The 21,486-nt window shown below is 52.3% G+C and overlaps 1 protein-coding gene across 7 annotated transcripts in view; it reads right to left on the reverse strand.

The window, feature by feature from the left end:
* Positions 1–4,785: 4,785 nt before the first annotated feature.
* Ndst1 (N-deacetylase and N-sulfotransferase 1) overlaps positions 4,786–21,486 on the reverse strand; it is a 60,615-nt gene continuing 43,914 nt past the window's right edge. For all 7 annotated transcript variants that reach the window (XM_028890138.2, XM_028890139.2, XM_028890140.2 and 4 more), the window contains 10 exons: positions 21,208–21,393; positions 19,127–19,255; positions 18,272–18,454; positions 16,951–17,047; positions 15,557–15,680; positions 13,440–13,614; positions 10,437–10,607; positions 9,849–9,958; positions 8,630–8,732; positions 4,786–7,976 (listed from right to left, as the gene is read on the reverse strand). In XM_028890138.2, the coding sequence (XP_028745971.1) occupies positions 7,857–7,976; positions 8,630–8,732; positions 9,849–9,958; positions 10,437–10,607; positions 13,440–13,614; positions 15,557–15,680; positions 16,951–17,047; positions 18,272–18,454; positions 19,127–19,255; positions 21,208–21,393 (1,398 nt within the window). In that variant the 3' untranslated portion in view covers positions 4,786–7,856. The remainder of the gene's footprint in view (positions 7,977–8,629; positions 8,733–9,848; positions 9,959–10,436; positions 10,608–13,439; positions 13,615–15,556; positions 15,681–16,950; positions 17,048–18,271; positions 18,455–19,126; positions 19,256–21,207; positions 21,394–21,486) is intronic.

The raw sequence follows: 21,486 nt of genomic DNA on the forward strand, positions 1-21,486 counted from the left end.
TAACAATGACCAACTCCCGAATACCACCAGTAAAATAGCCAAACTCAAGAGAGCTTAACTTTGAGAGAACACTATTCCCTTGAGTGCCCAGTCCAGACTCACAAATTCTCCTTCATAGCTAAGTATCTAATGGTCCAGGTTCATCTCTGGGGTCGTCTGCGGCACCTGAATGCCAGGTAAGTATCCCTGAGTCCCCGAGCCTTGCCATGATTAGAGTTTCAGATAGTTACTTGGCAAATGTCTTGATAAGGACCTCTCTCTGGTTTCCTCTTGGAATCCACCATGCTGACTTCACAGGTGGAAAGTCAGGTCCCCAGGGCAGCTCACCAGGAGCCACACAATGTCAGCCTTGTCAGTGTTGGTGACTCTAACGCCCCTGTGTGAGCAGGGCCAACACTAAGGGGAGCTGGCTTGCCTGCACTCAGTCAGGCTGTTAGCCTAGGGGTCTCGGCAGGTGTTCGAGACAAATGATTTAAATCCTCCACCAGCACCCTGGGCCTGCTCAGAACCTTCCTAGAAGGGCCTGAGGGTCCGGGGAGAGCAGACACACCATCCCCAGTCAAGCTGTCTCGAGCCCCCTTTCCTGCTTCGGCGGGAGTTTTGATTCTGCAAGTGACATCTCGACAGAAGCTAAAGTTGCCTTAGAAAATGCTCCTCTCCCAGGTTTAGTCTCCCTCCTCCAGAAGCAGCCACTGTGGTTGTCTTGGTCGGGGGCACATTTAATATTCCCAGGAAAAACACTCTTAACACAAACGGTCGCAAAGAAATTGCCCAAGACTTGGAGGCTGGGATTAGGGTGCACACGGCTAGAAAACACTTAACAAATGTCGCAAAGAATTGCCAAGACTTGAGGCAGTTAGTGTGCACGTGCCAGTGTGTATGCAGATGCGTGTGTATGGTGACCAGACACAATACGGGTGTTCTTCAGCTGCTAGCCACCCTGTCTTTGGGGCGGGGGGGGGGGGGGGGGGGGGTGGTCTCTCATTAGTCTCATGGCCAAAGAGGCGAGAACGGCTGGTCGGCAAGCCCCTGGGACCCGCCCGCCTGTGTCCCACCACTGGGGCCGCAAGCATATGCCACCACGAGCAGGTCTTCTTGTTGTTTTGTTCGCTCTAAATCATGGGTTCTGAGGATCAACCTCGGGTCCCAGCGCTTGCCTGTCACATCATACGGATCCTCTATCAAAGACTGTTCCTGATAAGCTCTTATAAAACACACTACCTGTGCTGTTGGTTTTTTGAGTTATCTAAGGACAGGGAAGGGAACCTTTTTTTTTTTTTTTTTTTTTTTTTTTTTTTTTTTTTTGAGAGACTTTGGGTCTTTTAAAGACTGAACTTTTAAAGACTCTGGGACTTTTAAACGTTGAAACGTTTTTTATACCGTGGTATTAATATTAACATGACATCTTCGGGACAAGAAAGGAAAGGCTATGACTGAACAGGGATGTGTCTGTGTGTCAAGTTGTCAAGGGGTCAGCTGTGTTGGTTGCCTAGTTCTTTTGCCAACTGGACACAAACTGGAATCATCTGAGAAAAGGGAACCGAACTGAGAAAGAGCCCCTCTCAGCCTGGCCTGTGGGCCAGCCTGTGAGACGTTTTCTTCACTGATGTTCGATGTGGAAGGGCCTAGCCTGCTGTAGGTACTGCCCTTGGCCAGTGGTCCTGGGGCATGTGCGTAGACCGAGCAAGCCTGGAAGACCACTCCTCTATCATCTCCACTGTTACTTCTTGCTCTGCTTCCCTCAGTGATGGACTATAAGGTGTGCTGACATGAACCCTTCCCTTCAAAGTTGCTTTTGGTCATGGTGTTTATCGAAGCAAAAGAAACCAAACTAGAAGGCTTTTTTATTTTCTTTTTTTTTTTTTTTTTTTTTTTTTTTTTTTTTTTTTTTTTTTTTGGTTTTCTGTTCTTTGTGCTTTTTGCTTTGAAGTGCTGTCAGAGATCCATGCTCTGCTAATTGATTGCTCGCACCGCTCCAATTTTCTAATGTGTCTGTGTTCCTGTTTTTGATGATGTCCAGTCAGTAGATCTGTTTCTCTTGTTTTTTCTCTTGTTATTTGGGTTTTTTTTTTTTGTTCGTCAGGGAAGAGAGCGAGTCTCAGTCCCTCCCCCCCCCCTTCACCCCCCCCCATTTCTGGTGTGTTGTGGTGCTGTTCCGAGAGGGTATGGGGTGTGTGCGGCAAAGAGTAGGCTGGAGTTCTGTTCTGGAACTGGGCAGTGTGAGCATGTTCAAGGTGTGGGGAGAGGGGGGGGGGGCGCGCTCTGGCATACACTTGAGAGCTTGACTTAATGTTCCCAAAGCTTTCTGAGCATCAGAGAGTTTCTTGAATACACACTGCTTGATCTTACTCCTGGAAGTTCTGGGTGAGTGGTTTGGACAAGGCACCTGGAATGCCCACTTCCCACAAGGATTCTGGGATTGGGCCTAGACTTCTGCCTTGCAGACATCAAGACAAAATCTCTGTGCTAGTTAGACTCCGGTCCTCACTAGGATGTTCTCAAGGCATGTCCTTAGTAAGCTGGTAGGGGTTACATGGTGGTGGGGGTGGGGGTGGGGTGCTTGACAGTTTGACAATCAGTCACTCATCTTACCTAGGGTTTTCTTGGATAGTGAGAAACTTATGAAACCTGTCTGAGCCTGAATCCCTAGAAGAGTTTGCTCAAAATGCCCTGTCCATACCTGTTGGAGGTCAATCTCTAAAGCCAGAGCCTGGGAATCTGCATTCCAAGCATGTTCTCTAGGTAAGGCCATTGAGTCCAACTCATTTCACATCCTAAAAGACAAGGGAACTGCCAATCAAAACGTCAAAGTGGCGCATCCCCAGTCAGGAAGGCAATGAATGGCAGAATCATCTCTAGCCTCTGAGGGTCCTCTGTGGACAGTAGCCACACCTAGCACTGACAACCCTGTGCCTACAGGCTCGGGATCATCTGAGACAGCCCAGGGCTGCCCTGGGGCAGGCCTCCACAGCACTGAAAAGGCTTCAATCTAGAATGCCAGGGAAATGGTGTGTCTTGACCAAACCAGGATGCAAACTGAGCAAATTTGGGCCATGATGAAGACCTATCTCCACGTTCCCTAGCAGGCAGAAGTCAGACAGACACAGGACCAATAAGTACAAACAGAATCCCATTTTATTAGCAGTTAGTTCAAGATTGTACATTAATGGAGGAAAGTTCCCACATTTAACACAACCCAAAACGGCTGGTTCAAGAGCCCTCTTCAGGTGAGCTGGGTAGCATGCCCTCTGCACCCCCTTCCCACCCCCGCCGGGAAGGAAACCTCTGCCTGCTTCCCAAATGTGCCCCCCACCCCACTCAGTTGGCCCTCTTCTCTCCCCGGGAAATAACATGAATTTCATGCACAAATTACAAAAGAGCCCTCTCGCCCGTAAGAAAAGCTAGCTCAGTCATAGAAAACCCCTTCCTCCGGCGGCCTCCTCCGGGCCAGGGAGAGAAGAGGGAGGAGAGGTGAACTTCTTCCGCAGAAACACTGTGGGGAGTCTCCCCTGGCCTTCACACTGGCCCTCAGCAGAGTCGACACACACAGTCAGTAGCCAGCCTGCTCAGCGCTGGCAAAGGCCAAGCCCAGAGCCAGACAACCTTGACCCCAGCACTGCATGGAAGGCCTGGGGGTGAGGGGTGAGGCACAAACTCCTCACCTCATTTCACACAGGGTACGGCTGACGCTTGCGTGGACATGAGGAAGCCCCTGCTGTGGCCTCCATCTCCCCATGTTATGGAAGGGGAAGCCGAGGCCTCGGGAGGAAGACTGTCACATGACCACCCACTGTACCCCGTGCTCCTCACACCGCGGCCTAGAGGAGGCACTTCTCCGTCTTCCCGTCACAGCCTGAGGTCTTATTTCTGCACCAGTGCACACGGACCATCTAAAAAGTGAAGAGCCCAGAACCACAGAACAGAAGCATCCGGGAAGCCAGAACGAAGACAGAGAAGGAAAGAGATGGAGAAACATGGATGCTGTGTTTGGCATGGGGCAGCCTAGCTCCTCGAAGCTGTATACACTCATTCTGACAACTCCATGCCCAGCTGGCCTCCCTGGGGCAGTTCAACGGTCCACTCCACCCCGTAGTGCCCTCAGCCCCTCCCAGTGTGATGCTGCCTCTCCAGGGAGCCCTCTCCCTCCTCCAGGCTGGTCTGGCCCTTGCTGCAGGTGGCAGTGGAAGGAGCCACACCTTAGGCAGAGGGAAATGCCACATTAGCACAAAAAGCAAAATCACCCTTGAGGAAACAATTGGATCTGGAATGTGGGACTTCTATATGACAACAGACCCTCTGGCCTTAAAAATAATACCTTTTGGGGGCTGGGAGTGGTGGCGCACACCTCTAATCCCAGCACTTGGGAGGCAGAGCCAGGTGGATCTCTGAGTTCAAAGCCAGGCTGGTTCATACAGCAATTTCCAGAACAGCCAGAGTTACATGGTGAGACTCTGTCTCAATAAAACAAACAAAATACTATTTTGGACTGGACCTGGTAAGTGCACACATTTAATCTCAGCTCTTGAGAGTCAAGTGGATCTCTATGAGTTCCAGGGCTAGCCTGGGCTACACAGAAAATTCCAGGCTAGCCGAGACTACATAATGAGACCTTGTCTCAAACAAACAAAAACCAAACATTAAAAAAAAAAAAAAAAAAAAAAAAAAAATGGGCAAAGGGAAACCTTTTTAGCATTCAAAGGAACTTTGTAATAAAATACAATGTTCTTGCCCTGACTGGGTCCAATACTAAAAGCGGGTATAATTGCCAGGAGGTGGGGTGGGGGGTGGGGACCTTTGGGTACAGACCAGACAGCAGCTGTTAGTGGCTGCGTCGCCTGTGCGCTGGCTGGTCTGGCAGAGGGCCGCTACCTTTCAGGGCAACAGCAGGGATCCACGGTCTCGTGATACCTGCAACTTACAGGTTTACAACACGTCCACGCACAGAGAACGAAGACAAGCTGGCAGATGCTGACCTCCTTCAGTCCAGATGGAGGGCGGCTGGCGCTCACAGGCCAGCGCTGGGTGAGACGGTTCTGAACCCGCCCTTCCCACTGACATACCCCTGGGGCTCCAGGGTGGGACATCAGCAGACTCAGAAGCATTCACTGCTCATCCATTAGGCTGTGAAAAGGTCCGTTTTAACCTCATGCTCTCAGAGGTGCCTGCCCCATAGAAAGCTCTAGAACCAGGAATGACTGAGACAGTTGTAGATGATCTGCACCCATAAGGCAAAGGCTTCTGGTAGAGACTGCAGAAGGGACAGGGGAGCGGCCTAAACAATTGAAGTGAATTTCCTCAACCTTCTTTTGATTTTCCAAATGCTTCCAGTCATTCTGGTTGAGAGATCCTAGGACAAACTTAGCTACATTCCAAGACCCAGTATCTGCAAGCTGGGCCAGAGTCTGGGTCCAGTAGCAAGAAGGGACAGAGTAGCAGCAATAACCTACAGGCTTAGAACAGATGGCAGCCCCCGGGGTCTTAGAAGGAAACAGACCCCAGAGTATCTCCTGTCTGCTAGGGTCTCTAACCTGCCTACTTCCACCCGAGGCCAGAGGCAGAGGCTAACGGAGCTGCATGCTATACAGGGGCCACTCCAACCCCCCTAACTCAGCTCTCACAGGGTCTCATAGAGGAAGCAACTTTCAGAATACAAGAGCCACCCTCATGACAGGTGGGAAGTGAGGCGAAGGACACACTCTGACCAACTCTGAGTCTGGCTCCAGCTTGCTGGCAAGACGTTTGAGCATACCCAACCCACCCTGTCCTCAGGTACTCCACAGGCTCCAAGACCCCAATGAGAAACATGACACGACATGGCTCTGCACACCGAAACCACGCATGCAGGGCCCCTGAGCACCCAACACTCTCCGCCACAGTGGACAACTCGAGGAGAGGCCAGCTCAGCATGAAGACAGCCCTGGCCACCAGGATGAAGCAAGAGGACACAGCAGGGAAAGCGGCGTGCGGGTCTCGGGAGGGGAAGGCTCAAAGGCACCTGGCTGGGAAAGAGTGGTTTGTCCCCGTGTCCTGGAATGACCACAGCTGTGACTGAGGGAAAGACAGGAACCTGAAACACTGGGGGGTCCCGAGGACGGGCTCCGAGGCAGTGTGGTACTGGAAGAGCACAGGGTTCAGGATCAGGGGCCTGAACTTAGCTCTCGGTACTGTTTCCAATTGGCTCGGTGACACTGACCAAGGCCACCTCCCATTCCTGGACCCACTTGGTGCCCATCTTGGGACCCTTCCAAGCCCAGAATGCCAGAATGTCCTGGACGCCTGGTGGACACTGAATTGGCAGTTGGGGGGCGAGGCAGAGAAGGGCAACCCAACCTCGGTCACTTCACATTGTGGAAAGAATGGGGGGCAGGAACAGAAACCAAGCAGAAAACAGCCAGAGACCCTGTGTCTGCAGGGACTGGAGACAGTTCTGTGGGTCCCTGTGGGCGCCCCACTCCAAGGCAGCTCCCAACCTAGCACCATGTGACGGGGGAGGGCAGCCCAGGCGTCTCCCACCCCAGCCCAGCTTTTCCCTGTGGCCCAAACACCCCAGGGCCACTAGGCTTGTAAACCCAGACTTCCTGGAGAGAGTTGGTCTTCCTTCCCATCTTACCGTCTCTGTTCCCTCTGTGGGACAAGCCAGCTCCCTGAGGCCTAGACTCTTACCGGAAACACTTGCCTTTCCTCCCAACTCATTCTCTAGCATTAAGATATGACACCCTTTGAGGTTAGGGCTTGCCACCATTGTGTATGACTGAATTAAAAACAAACCCAACCAAAAAAAATATAATATATATATACACATTATATATATATATATATAAAACACAGTGCGACCCCAGCACCCAGGGTATAAACTCTGGCACCAAGAAAAAAAACACAAAATATTAAAATACTTTAGCTTCTTAGTATTTGGGAGGTTAAGGGGTCTCTGGGGACCCTCGGCCACAGGTTGCTGGGCAAAGCAGTGGACAGCAGTCTTGCTAACTCTGCCATGTCTGCTGGGCCGAGGCGGTGGCTGCAAAACGATGTATGTACACGGAGCATGGACCCCGGCCGACTCCTGACTCGCCTCAGCCGTTACCACAGGAAACACCACAGTCACATCCAGGTGAATAGGACAGGCCTGAGGCCCATATCTCTAGGCCCAGTGGCATGGCAGTGGCCCAGGGCCTACAAGAGACCATGAGCACTAGGTGGTTACTATAGGGACCAGAGAGTCTCTCCCCCAAAGGAGAGATGAGATGTGATAATATTAACCCAAATACAGAGGTCCTAAGTTCTCTCCAGATGGCCTCCCTCACATCCAATCCAATGAGTGCATCCGGGTGCCCAGCTAAACCCTGGCAGAGCCCAGCTCAAAACCCTCACGGACATGCCCAGTCTTTCTCCCTAGTTGGGCGAAAAGGCCCAGCTGCACTCTTCTCCCTTACTGTCTGGAGGACAGGGAAATATGGCAGCTAATACTGAGGGGACGCCCTGCTGGAGCAGGGGGCAGCGGTGTGACAGAGGGAAGGGCAGGAGTGGGCAGAACACAGTGAGGGACAGAGAGTCTCCAGGACTCCTCCCACCGGGGAATGACCCTCCACCAACAGGAAGTGGTCTCCCCAGGCAGGGAAGCTGCGAACGGAACGGACCTCCGGTATCAGAGAGGCCCCATAGGCCACACATCCAGCGGCGGATGCTCTGAGGCGCTTGCAGACCTGCCTGGGCTTCCGGCCCCACGGGCCTTCGCAGAGTATTGCTCGTTGCTTTTGGCTGGCCGGGCCCAGCACCCTTCTCGGCAGGTCAGTCTGGCTCAGTGTGAGGCAGGACACCCCTGCTAACACAAGCGTTCTGTCTGGCTGTGGTGGCCGAGGCTACCTGGTGTTCTGGAGGTCCTCCCGCAGCCAGGTGGGCAGTGTCTGGCCCATCTTATACAGCAGCTTCGAGAGCTCGATGTTGTGGTCCCGGTAGTAATCCTTTAGGAAGGCTCGGGACTGCAATGGCAAGAAAGCTCAGGTCAGGGGTGACGTGCCAGCATGAGCGTGACCCCCTCCATAACACCGGACTCTTTCTTATCCCAATGATCTTCTAACAAGAAGCCTCCAGAGAAAATGCTCCCGGAGGAGGAGCACCAAAGCACAGTACCCAGGGTCAAAACCCATGAGAGAGAAGAGAGCATTCATCAAAACTAAAGGTCAAAAGGAAGCGGAAGACAAGGACATGCCAGCTGCGGCCGTCCCGAACTTGCTCTCGTACAGTGTTCTCCCTGCAGGGTGGCCTACTTCTCCCTTTCACAGGTTCGGATCCTGGGGCATGGCCCCCAACTCCACGCCCTCTGTCCCACAACCACACCCTTGGGTCAGCACCCCTGCCTTGGACTCTGCTTCCCGTGTGTGGAGGCCATGCACAGCGCCGGCTTTCCCCACGGAACCCATACTGCGACCCTTGCTAAAAGGTGATAAACACTTACTTGACTAAAGCGATGCTGACCTCCAGGCCCAACCTCCATTTTCCTCTCTAGAGAACAACTACTGTGCAAGAGGGTCCCAAGACCAGTGCCATCGTCAAGGGGAAAGGTTTGAGGGCCTCCCCCGAGAGGGACCCCTCCCACTCAGCCCACTCTCATGGGGACAGATCCCCCACTTACATCCAAGTCCATCTCTGGGTATTTCCGTCCCTTGCTTTTGCCCAGACACTTGGTTTTTCCGCCTTCAAGCAGTTGGCACCAAAATCCTTTCTTTGGGTCAAACCTGAAGAGGTTGGAAGGCCGTGGGTGAGTGGTCTGGCCTCCTTCCTCAAGGTCATGTCCTTGTCCTAGTGTGCAGGGAGTCTCCTCCACTCACACAGTGAGTGTGAGTGCATGCTGACACTTGCCACCTTTAGCTCAAGTGTTGCCTTGGGTACACTGCCTCTCTCCCAGAAGAGGCACCTCCATGTTCTTAGTCTCTGGTCTAGCCTGAGTAGCTCCAGTTCCTCCCAAAATCCCTGTGGACTCTTTCCAGTCCCACATAATCCTGCAAGACATTTTCTGAGCAATCCCTAATGATGTAGAATAGGGTTTTCTGTTTTGTTTTGTGTTGAACCCAAGATTTCTTTAACCCCCAAATTTCAAGATGGTAGCAGCCACACAGAAAACACAGGCTCCATTCCAAGAATGGAGCCCAGAGCACCACACGTAGTTTCTCATTCAATCCGTCAATCTTAGGAGGCAGGAGTAATCCTCCTTATCTCCACCCCTAGAATTACAAGTGGAGGTTCCAAGACCCAGAGGACTTATCGAGTCACAGAACTCAGAGATGGAGAAAACAAAACAAGATGGTCCTACTTGGTCCTAAGCCAACACCAGTGATAGGAGCAGCCTACGCTCAGGGGTGTTGTGGTTTCCTGCTCCACAAGAGGCACCGCCTTCTGCTCCATCTCCAATATCCTTGACAGTGAGGAGGGAATACTCCCCAGAAAACAGCCAGTGAGGATACGTTTATTCCTCCTACTCTCAGGACTCTGGGGCTGAACCTGCCACCTGTGTGTGTCACAGCGCTGGAAGGCAGCCTCTCCAGTCCCAAGTCCCCGCAACCCAGGCTGGCGCCTACTGTGGGCGCTCCCTCAGTAGACAAGAGCCAAGACTGCACTGAGGAGAATCCTCCAAGGCGGGCTGCGCAGAGGAGATCCATCACTCCCTTCTCCTAAGGCCAAAGCGTTCTGATAGGACTGGAACCCTTTTAACCTTTGCTTTCTGCCCAAGAGTCACCGTCAGGGAAGAGCTGCATGCTTTCTTACTAACTTCAATCAACCCTAGGTCTGTCCTAGCTATTCAAGCCTTTGTTGCCCCGGCCCAGAATCTGGCCAAAGACCAAGACAATACTTACGCCAAGGTTTTGTGGTAGTCAACAGTGCTGGTCACCCCGAGGAATTTCTGCACCGTGTCCATCACTTTGGCAGGTTCTGTTCGCAGCAGTTTGCCATCCAAGACCAGGATCTGGAGACAGGAAAGGAAAAAAAAAAGCTGTCTGGACTTGCTTTCATCCCAGTGGCCAACTGTCCATGCCCACTGCAGCAGGAATGGCCTGGCTGTAAACACAGGGCCCTGAGCACCCAGAGTTAACCCCCTACTCCTCTACCAAAGGTATCTATCCCTGCTCAATCCCTGTTCACGGCCAGCTCCCCATCTTACTCTCTCCCAGAGTTTAAGCTACCAGAAAGCTGACATCCCTGCTCCTCACATCCCCACAGTGCACCTACTGCAGCCTCCCGCAAAGCCTCCAGCCCACACTGTTCTGCTCCAGTCAAGGCTTCTCTAAAAGATGTCCTGTGATCTAACCCTGCTGACCCTCCATGCAGGCTTCCTCTCCACGACCACACCCTGGCTCCCCCTCCTTCCTCATCCCTCCCATGACTTCCCAGGTCCCCTTAAACTACAGCCACTCCTTTCTCCAAGAAGCAGGGCGGATAGCTACCTGGTTGGCATGGAAGGCGCTGAGCCAGCGTTCAATATGAGTGGCGTACCAGCCAGGGACCAGGCAACGGTTCTGCAGGGCACGCAGCTTCGAGGACGCATCAGGGCCAGCTGTGATCACCTCATGGAAGGTGTACTTTAGGGCCACTGGGTCATCGTGGGCTCGCTGGTGCTGTGGCGAGGAAGAGGATGGGTACATCACAGGGGAAGAGAAGCGAGTGGGGGGCCTAGGCTGATGTCCTGCTTCTGCCTCATCGCTTTAGCCCCAAAGAGGCATCAACTCCAGAGCCCCGGCTTCCACATCTCTGCAAGGTAGGGTACACTACACCAGCTTTCAAATGCTCTTCACTGGCACGGTCTCTGAGACTCCTGACACTCCAGGGACCTGCTAGCCAGCAAGTGCCAACACCCATGTGGCTTTCTTCACACTGACTCCCATTTCTTGAGACATAGTCTCATATAATCCAGGCTGGCCTCAAATTCACTATGTACAGTGGAGGATGGCCTCGTGACCTTGAACTTCTGATTCTCCTATCTCTACATTCTAAGCACTATGATTACAGGCATGTGTCACCACATCTAGATTTGTGCAGTGCAGAGATCAAACCCAGAGCCTTGTGCATGCTAGGCAAGCATTCTACAACTGAGCTCGACCCCAGCCCTCATTTTTTTTCCTTTTTACAACAATTTCCAAAAACCCAAACAACAAGAACACCAATTATATCACCTTTATAAAATGGAAAACCAGAATCAGCTACTACATAGAGAAAATGGCTATTGATAAATAAAAATGCAACCATATTCTCAAATGCCAGCTGGATGGAAACACCTGCTCCAAGCCCTGCAATTCAAAGCCCCTGTCCTTGCTGAAAGAGTGTTACCTACTAGAAAGGACATGAGCATCTCTTCTACCAAAAGCAACACTGTCCTCGATAGACACTAGATAGACTGACAGAAGTCACAGAAGGAGGAAATGTCAGGTTGACCAACCTATAATGCCATAAGCCACCAGCAGATCTCAGAGGTCAGAGGCCAGGGACTTGCCCATGCTAACTGACCCTGCTCATCGCTGAGGATCATGCATCACCCAGTCCAGGGCAGGCAGGACAGTAATGTATATAAATGTATAGGACAATCTCTGCTCCTCCTGACTTTCTGAAGACAGCCCAGCTCCCTTCTTCTCTTCCCAGTACCTTCTTAAATCCTCCTGGAATAAAGCAGCCTTTCTCCTTATGGCACCGACTCCCCTGATCATGGACAGGACAAAGAATAAGGCCTTAGGTTTGTAAGACCTGCATTCAAATGTCACGTGTGTTGGTGAGCCTTGGCTGTCAACTTGACTGTAATCTGTAATCAACTAACACGCAAGGCACAAGGAATACCCAAGAGGGATCTTCTTGATCAGGTTATCTGAAGCGGGGAGACCCACCCTAAAAGTGGACAGCACCCCCCAGTGGTAGCTTTGATAAAAAGAGGTGGAAGAACCAAGCTTGGCTTTTGCCTATCTGTTTTTTACTCTTATTTCCAAGTTCATCTACGCTGCTGCTGCTGCTGCTGCTGCTGCTGCTGCTGCTGCATTCCTTCCCTTAGATCAGAATTAACTTCTTCTGGCTTCCAAATGTGAACTGAACCCTAGCAGCTCTCCAGGAACCTGCAGGCCTTCAGGGAGAGACTGGGACTGCAAGAGCTCTCAGCCTCTCCAGTGTGCAACAGTCATTATTAGACTGCTCAGACTCTACCGTGTAGCCAATCCAATAAACCCTGTATATGCATATTCATTCTATAGGTTCTGTCCCTTTAGAGAACTCCATTACACCACATGAAACCTGTGTAAAGGAGACACACATGCACACACACACACACACACACACACACACACACACCCTTGTCTACTAGAAAACTGCTGTGCAGTTCAAGAGATGACTACCAGACAGGACTGACTGGACTCCCAAGAGCATCCTCAGCCCCTGCATGTCTCCACATGAGAGCAGCCCTCTGGCCATCCATGCTTTGCTGGAGCCAGTGTACCCAGAGGAGAGAGACGCTGCCTGCTGCACTCTAGGCTTCCCATAAAGATGGAGCCCCTGGGACGGCAAGACAAGGTATAAACCAGCATCCTACAGAACAAGAGAAAGGGCTCCTTCCACTGCAGGCAGGTGAGAGTCCTAAGGGACCAGAGAAAGGAGGAACCCTGCACACTACACAAGACTCAGCGAGGCCCCAGGAAGCAGCCACCACAGCATTAAGTGAGGAGGTTCAGAAGGTGGCAAAGAGCCACTCAAAGTGGCTAGGCCTCCCAGGCTGGGACAGTGTATACTTCTCAGGTAACCTAAGGCTGAGGCCTAGCTGTCCCACGGCATGAAGGTCAGATCCAGTCTGATGGCTTGATGCAAGCAGCCAGAAAAGTAGCCTCATGCACCAAGGCCACGCAGACACAGTGCTTGCAGCATGGCATACTCCCAAGGAAGACCAGAAGACAGGAGAGGAAACCCCTCCTAGCCCAGGCCAGGGTGAGCAGCATTCCCATGAGCACAGACACACAGAAGTCAAGTCAGGCACAGAAACCCAGGAAGCCCTGGAGCACTGTACAGCTGCAACCGCAACACGGAGGTCTCTAGTTGCAGCTCTTGCTGCAGTCGGGTGGGGGCTGCCTTCTTAGATCCTTGCAGGAGGATCTCCTCCTGCCCAAGTCCCTGCTGCCAGCTACCCCTCACAGGGAGGAAACCATAGCAAGATAACCCAGATGGCTGCTTTGGGAATCGAGGCTCTCTCTAAGTCCACTCCGAGTCTGCCTCTTACGGCTATCGGAGTCCAAGGCAGGCCCCATGTGAAGCCTGGAGTGGGCAGGTACACAGACAATGACAGTCTGCCTGTCACCACCACCATGCCAGAAGTGCCACAGGGCCAAGACTACTCTCAGCCATCACACACCAGGCGACGGGCCCAGGGCCAAACACAGTGGTGCTTGGTCAGTAAATGTCGTACAGATCCACACCCTACTCACCTGGTACCAGGAGTACGCTCGGTCGGCTGGATTGATGAGGATGGTGAGGATCTTGGCCTTGGGCAACAGGGTAGCTGCCCGCCGCGGTGCCACTTCTGAATCAAAGTAGTTGGCACTTTTCTCAAAGTAGAAGTCAGAGGTGGTGTTGGAGGGAATAGGGAAGAACTCCATGTACCTGTAGGAAGCCCAAAGGCAGGGCTCAAGGCCAAATCTCCTAAGCCAGAGGCCCCAGGAATGCAGTGTGACAGGCTGGGGGGTCCCTGGAGGTGGAATTTCCTAAAAAAACGAAGCAAGGTGTACTGCCCCAACCAGCAAGGACTCGCCTCCGACGGGGATTCGGGGAGGAACTGCCACCTGGCAGGCTCCTATTCCAAATTCCTCTTTCCTGGTGGGCACCATAGAATCAAAAACCTGGAGAGTCCTAGGAGTGTGCTGTAGGTTGTGGGGCCTGGGGAGGGGACTGCGTGGCTCCACAGATAACCTGCTGGCCCTGACCTCTGTCTCTGGGGACAAGCCAGGCTCAGAGTGACTCCCAGCCAAAAAAAGACAAGTGCAAGGAGATGGATGTCCACTGCCACCTCTGGACCTGGGGTAAGTGTTCTCCAGTCACCTTCTGCCACTCAGACCCTCTCCCTAGACAGCTGTGGATGGCCCTGCCCCACCTCCCACCCAGCAGAACAGATCCCCTTAGAGACAGTGAAAGGAAACAAAGTACACCCTAACTCAAAGTTTCTTCAGTGGTCCCAATGACCTTTAAACAGAATCCCCTAGGACCTATCAAACCTTCACACCCCACCTCAGACCTACCTATAAAACCAAAGCCACGCCAGGAGGTGGTGGCGCAGGAGGTGGTGGTGCACGCCTTTAATCCCAGCACTCGGGAGGCAGAGGCAGACGGATCTCTGTGAGTTCAAGGCCAGCCTGGTCTACAGAGTGAGTTCCAGGAAAGGCGCAAAGCTACACAGAGAAACCCTGTCTCGAAAAAAACAAAAAAGGGCTGAAGAGATGGCTCAGAGGTTAAGAGCACCGGCTGTTCTTCCAGAGGTCCTGAGTTCAATTCCCAACAACCACATGGCAGCCCTCAACCACCTAGTGAGATCTGGCTCCCTCTTCTGGTGTGTAGGCAGAACAATGGATATATAATAAATGAATAAAATAAAAGAGTGTTTGTTACTTAAAAAAAAAAAAAAGTCTTGGGAATGGGGCCAAGAAATCAGCCTCTCTCATTTGAGACAGACATCTGCAATACCTGAGCTGAGGAAGCTCAGAAAACCTGTTTCCTAAGCTTGTAGTGTCCAGCAACCAATTCCTTAACCTTCCTGGCAAAAGCATCCCCACAGCTGCCCGCTATCCACATGTGCGGCGGGGCACCCTGAAATCCAGGCAGAGGGGGGTGTATTGCTACAGGAACAGCTCGTCCACATTTCCTTTCTAGAATCCCAAACACCCTGGCTTGACTAAGACATCCGGCCACAAGGGGCTTTGGGTAAGAGGGTACAGACGGCACGATGGAGAGGCGTGGACAGATGATATACGGCAAGTGAAAGAAAACAATGTGAAGACGGCCATCGGCAAACACAGAGGCCCATAATCTCTGCACCCGGGGAACCCACTAGTGAACAGTGCAGAATGGTAGAACATGCTCACACAGGCTTATAAAGGTAGGAAAGATACAAATGGAAAAACTGGCGGCAACAGCAGCCCAGGCTAGCCCCCTATACGGTGCCCTCCTGGGAAAGTATGATTCTACCGCCCCCCAGAGAGCTCTCAGAGACCCACAGGAACCCCTCTCCCTGCAGTTGGCCGTGGGCGGAGGAAAAGCCACTCAGAGCATGCTGCTGCCACTGGCGACTTGTCACAGGGTGCAACCCTCGCTCCTTGAGGACTCTATGATTCTGTGGAGTGAGGGAGGGGCTGGGCAAAGGGCTTCCTCATCCAGTGTCCTGTTTGTCACAGCACTGTTGCGACATGACTCAACAGTCACTGCGCCTTGTCCCTGGTTGCAGGAATTTCAGCTGCGTGTGAGCAACCAGCTGCTTCCTGCTGTGGCCACAATGGCCACCCCAGCTGGCTCCACACTGGCCTTCCTGCCCTGCTGGAGACAGAAGGCCACTTACCAGTCGATGCCTTTGTGATAGTTGTGACCATTAAAAAACTGGATCTCCTCAAAGGTCTCGGAGCTGGGGTAGTTGCTGCTGAGGTCCGGGTGCATGCCCAGGAACAGGTAGAGGGCCGTGGTGCCTATGAGAGTGGGAGCAGCTGAGATCTCAGCCCAGCCCCCAACAACAAGACAAAGAATACATCCTGGGCCTGTCTTCCCTAGTCATTGGGAGGGGCTGGGAAAATCCCTTCCCTTCTGGAGTCTTAGTTCCCTCGTGAGTATAATAAAAGATGCACTAAATGCAGACCGTAAGGTCCACACACGACCATTGGTTCCTGTAACCCTTCCAGATACCGTGTATCTTATCACAGCCTTCTTCATGACTAGACAAGGACTCGACCTCAGGATTCCTTGCCACCACACTGCCAGTCCAGTTACCTGCTGTCTCCTCAGAGTCTCTGAACTAGGCGCTTCCTGCCCCCTTTTCTAGCTCTGGGCCTCTGTCCAAATGGGAACCTGGGAACGGCCCAGGGATACGGAAGTGCGGACCCTCCAGGTCCGTTCATGGGAAAGGGAAATTCTCGTTCTCTTCGCGTCTTTTTACTGCTGTTCTGTGCTGGATCGCTTTGCTTTTTGACAGTGTCCTGACATGGACCGCAGGCTACTTCAAACTCTTCCTGAGTGCTGGGATTTATAGGCATGTAGCATGGGCAGCCCGCATGAAACTCTCCAGGAACCAGGAAGCCCAGGCCCACCCGCTCTCCTTGCTGGTGCCTCCCTGTCTTGGTCCTTCCTCCTCTTTGAGAGGATCTTTTGTTCATTCTCGAGTGCTCTCTGTATAACAGCACACCCAGGGAGACTGTAACATCTGGTGACTGTGAGGCTCCAGGGTCGCAGATCAGGTCTCCAGACCTGGAACTATCGCTTCCCAACTGTGTTACAGAAAGTCACAACTCCCCTGACCCTCTGTTCTTGGCTATAAAAAGGAACACCTACCTATCCTTATAGAACTGAGTGGATGGCAAATGTTCAGCAATCCTGCCAGTGCATCTTCCTGACAGACATGACTAATTGATCACAGTCCTCTTTGTGCTGATCCACTCACTTTTGCCTGGCTCTGTTCAAATTTTCCAAGTAAGTGATCTAGACATCCTTCCTGCCTTGTCTCGGAGACTCCTAGGAGGGTGTCGGGGTGTTCTCTGAGGCTATGGTTCAAAATAAATGCCACATCTCCCTCTGCTTTCCACCCCCACAATGACAGGCAATTCCTATTGGTCCCTAGGTTGCTCCCATTTCTGGTAAAAGGAGATAGAATATTTAAGACTGAGACCTGATCAAGATGGTCCCCAGAATTCTGTGGCTGAGATAACAGGCAGTGGGGGAAGCTGGGTCAAGGGTCAAGAGACCTGCCTGTTTTCTGGGGGCCAATGATGAGAAGCTTTGGAAAGCGGTCACATGTCTTCTCCTTAGACCAGATGTCTTTGTGGCGTTTGTCCTCACAAGGATCCTAAAACAGCAATGGAAAGGATGTGAAGGAGGTCTAAGATGCATGAGTGAACTCCCTCCATATGGGTTTGCTAGTTAGTTAGTTTGTTTGTTTGAAACCGGGGTCTCACTGGCTGGCCTGAAAGTCACTATGTAAACTGGGCTGGCGTCAAACTCACAGAGATCTACCTGACTCTGCTCCCAGGTATTGAGCTAAAGGCATGCGCCACCACGCCCCATAGTTACATGGCTCTTAACCACTCTGTGCTCTTGCTGCATCCTCACCTCCCAACACCACTCTGTGACAGCTCGGGACCATTTCCGGTTAGTGTTAAGATCCCATCGAGCCTGGCAAATGGCCAGCTCTGTGCTCATCACTGACAGGAACTCACAAGGACTTGCTGACTTTAACTGCACAAGCTAAGGCCTGAATCCAGAGTTCAGCAAACTTCCCCTGGGGAGCAAGAGAAACCGCCTGGGAAATGTTAGTAAACATTGTAGGCTTACAGTACTCTTTGCTCGCTGCTGCAGTCACTCCAAAGTGGCCCAGACAGGCGCACAAGAAGCGTGGCTGGGTGCCCACAAAACTTTCTTTACAAAGACAGACCACATGCCAGACTTGGCCCAGGAGCAAGTGTGTGGATCTCTGGCCTGAGTCTAGCTTCTACCTCCTGTTTTTAGTAGTCCTGGTATAGATTTTCCCAAAGACTGCCCTAGACCTCCCCTCAGCCCCTTTGCCAGTAGCTCAGAGCCTGCTGCAGGTGAAGGAAAAGGCATGAGCGGCCACTAGGCAGGGCAGACACTCTCTATACTTTGCCTACACTAGTTTTACCCCAAGTTTTTTGTTTAGTTTTTTTTTTTTTAATTTGTATTGGTGTTCTGCCAGTATATATATAATCTATATGAGGGTGCCAGGTTCTCTGGAACTGGAGTCACAGACAGTTGTGAGCTGCCATGTGGATACTGAGAATTGAACCCGGGTCCTCTGGAAGAGTAGCCAGTGCTCTTAACCACTGAGCCATCTCTCCAGCCTTACCCACAGATTCCAAAGGCTCTTTTCCAAGGCTGTGTATGAGTGTGCATGCACACAAGTTTATGGGGAGGGGTAGGGGCATATACAGCGTACACATATACTGCACCTATGCATGCCCAGGAGTGTGCCCATACTGGTGAGGGAATGCGACATGTAACGGCTGAGCCTGGAGCCCATGCCTGAGAAGAGAAAGCACCGTGGCACTCTGCCCACCTGCCAAAGTGGGTCCTTCTCCTCAGAGAAGATCTGGAAGTACTTCTGGGCCAACTGCACAGGAGGCAGTGTCTGCAGCCTCAGGTTGGTCCAAGAGTGCAGAAAGCGCACCAGGTGCTTGAAGGTGTACAGCCCCAGGCGGTCATTTCCATAGTTGGACAAGTGCGTCATGAAGATGCTGATCTGTTCCAGGGAAGGGAGAGGGAGGTGAGGCTGGGTCAGCTTCTGAGTCACCGGATCCCCACCTGATACTGGCCGCTGACACCCAGGGCAAGGTACACTGGGACTATCAACAAACTGGGTGACCTTGGCTGTGTTCAGCCAAGGGAAACCCAGGTCTCACTGACTGCTAATATTACAGGCCTAGCGTAGGAAGCTGGCCTGAGCAGAAGCTGTTTGCATTGTTTTATAAATCAGGACAGGGAGTGTACACAGAATATGAGGAGTATGCAGTTCACAAGGTTGAGAATAACAATCACCTTGCTCATTTTATAATGTTAGAATAGCTAGTTCCACCTTACAAACAAGAAAAGAGAGACCCAGAAAGGTTCAAGTGAAATGTGTGTGGTGCACACGTGAATGTGCACGTATATACACATGAAGACTAGAAAGAGAACATAAACAAGAAGTGCTAACATGTCTATATAAAAGTGCACAATTACAAAGAGAAAATACCACTGCTTTTGTCTGGGTCCCACAGCCCAGGAGGCCAGTGCCACAAGTGGACAGTGGGCCTCCCAGGTTCCAGGTCCCCACGCCAACCTGTCCACTCCTCCCCAGCTCAGGAAGCCCCTCGGTTACGGACAGGCTGTCAGCACCCCTCCTCACACCAGCCCTGGGATGCAGAGCACTCACAGGATTGAGGAGCACGGTGAGGAAGAGCTCTCCCCCATTGATGATCTTGTCCAGCTCACTGGAGCCTCCAGGGTATTCGTTGTAGAAGATGGTGTGTGTGAAGAGGCCACAGGTCTGCCGAGGGAGGACCTGGGAGGGAGCAGGAGAGGGGCCATGGCATCTCCAGCCGTGGTCCAGAAAGGAAGGCTGCTTCCTCAGGAGAAGGGCTGGGACCTCCTCGGAAAGACGCTCCCCTAGGAGGTCACACAGCCCCCACTCCTGGGAGGCCTTCCCAAGGGCTCTGCAGCCACAGTGCTCCCCAGGGGGACCACCGCCCTTGTCTTACACTTCACTGCTGTTCCCTACACAAACTAAACAGGTCCAAAAGTAGCATGGGAGTTTCTAGACACGTGCGCCATTTGCAGTGAGGGTGTCTGGCCCTCTAACACAGCACTGCAGTGTCAGCCTCAGCTCGTCGTACTGGTAGTCATGAACCCCTGGACTGCATATTGTCTGTCTTCCTTCTGGAAACCAGGCTCTAAGAACAGGGAATGAGCATGTCTCATGACTACCTCATGCCCAGAGTTAACATGAATCCCAGGGCCAGCCTGGGCTATGAGACCCTGAATAAATAAATAAATAAATGGAGGGAGGGGAAGAGAGGAAGGGGAGAGGGGGAGGGAGGGAGGGAGAGAAAGGGGGGAGAGGGGGAAGGGGGAGAGGGAGAGAGAGAGAGAGAGAGAGAGAGAGGAGAGAGAGGGAGAGAGAGGGAGAGAGGGAGGAGGCAGCAAGAAGCCTCAGCAGGTAAGGTACTGGTCACCAACCTGATGACTTCAGTTCAGTCCTCCTGGTGGAGGGAGAGAAGTAACTCTTACAAGTTGTCCTCTGATCTACACACACACACACCACACACACACACACACAACACACCACACACACCACACACACACACACACACACCACACACCACACACACACACACACACACACACACACACACCACACACACCACACACACCACACACACACCACACACACCACACACACACACACACACACACACACACACACACACACACGAATAAAAATAAATAAATAAATAAATGTAAACAAACATAATGAAAAAGAGTCCCCGGTACTAAAGAGGCAGGTAGGGAAGTGAAGTGTGTGGGTAGGCAAATGGCTGGGCAGAAGGACGGACAGTAAAGTGCAACCTTGCCTGTACCAATCACAGCTGGTGATAACACATCCTTCTAGGGCCTCAAGCCATGAAGCCGCATCACCCCCGACCTCTCTCCTTTCTCCTAGACGCTGTATCTAATTCAGCTCGACCTTCTGAGTCCAGCATGTGACCATGTGCTAGCCTTGTGCTGTGACGAAGGTACCCCCTCTCTCATGTGGAGACCTGCCATCCGTCCCTTGCTGGTCTGCCTGCTTCCACTTTTGGACCCTACACTCTGCCCACACCACAGGCAGAATGAACGGACTAGATCGTGCCCACCCAAAGCCTTTCCATCTCTGCTTAAAGCTCCAGGCCGTCACGGCCAGTCTCCCACCTGGCCATTACCTCTTTGACACCCACTGCCATCTGCCCCTGCTGGGTCCTCAATCACACCCCACCTTCGGGCCTTCGCACCCACTGCTTTCTCAGCCTCGGAAGACTATTACTGACCGCACCCCTTTCCTGCTGGGTTCTCTCCAGGGTGCTCTCACCATCTTTCCACTGTAAGCTTCACATACTTGTGACCACCTTGTCCGTCTCTCCCTACAGAATGTCAGGTCCCCAAGGTCAGGGACTTGTCTGGGTTTTTCACTTCTGAGTCTCCTGCACCCTTGGGGGCGCACGCACACGCACACACACACACACACACACATGCATACACAAAGCAAAAGTCCATTTTAAAAAAGAAAGAAAGCAAGCTTTCCTGATCCTGTCACCAAAGCTAAGAAGGACGGCCAATCTGCCCTCCCTATGATGCAGTCTCTGAGGCAGAACAGCGGCAGAAACTGGCCAACCCCTCAGTCGGCCACCTGCAGCCAGGCCTCCGAGCAGAGTGTGCAGCTCCATGACAACGCCCACCATGCCCCTCGAAGCCACTTGCCATAATGCCGTTGTGGATGAAGCCACGGCGGTAGCGGGCAGGCTTCAGATGGGGGTACTCCTCTGTGCTGGTCACACGGATGTTCCACACCTGCTTCCAGGCCTCGTACAGCTGCACATGCACAGGGTACACACCAGAGTGGTGGGGCGCCACTGCGTACCCCATGTCTGTGGGAATGCCGTGCTCCTGGGGAGAAGATGACCCAGGCAGGATAAGAATGGAGTCTTTCCTTTTGGACCCTGTTTCTCTTTTTTAGAACACAAGACAAAAAACAAAGAC

This window comes from Peromyscus leucopus, chromosome 19 (genome assembly GCF_004664715.2).
Source record: "Peromyscus leucopus breed LL Stock chromosome 19, UCI_PerLeu_2.1, whole genome shotgun sequence".
Taxonomy (NCBI): Eukaryota; Metazoa; Chordata; class Mammalia; order Rodentia; family Cricetidae; genus Peromyscus; species Peromyscus leucopus.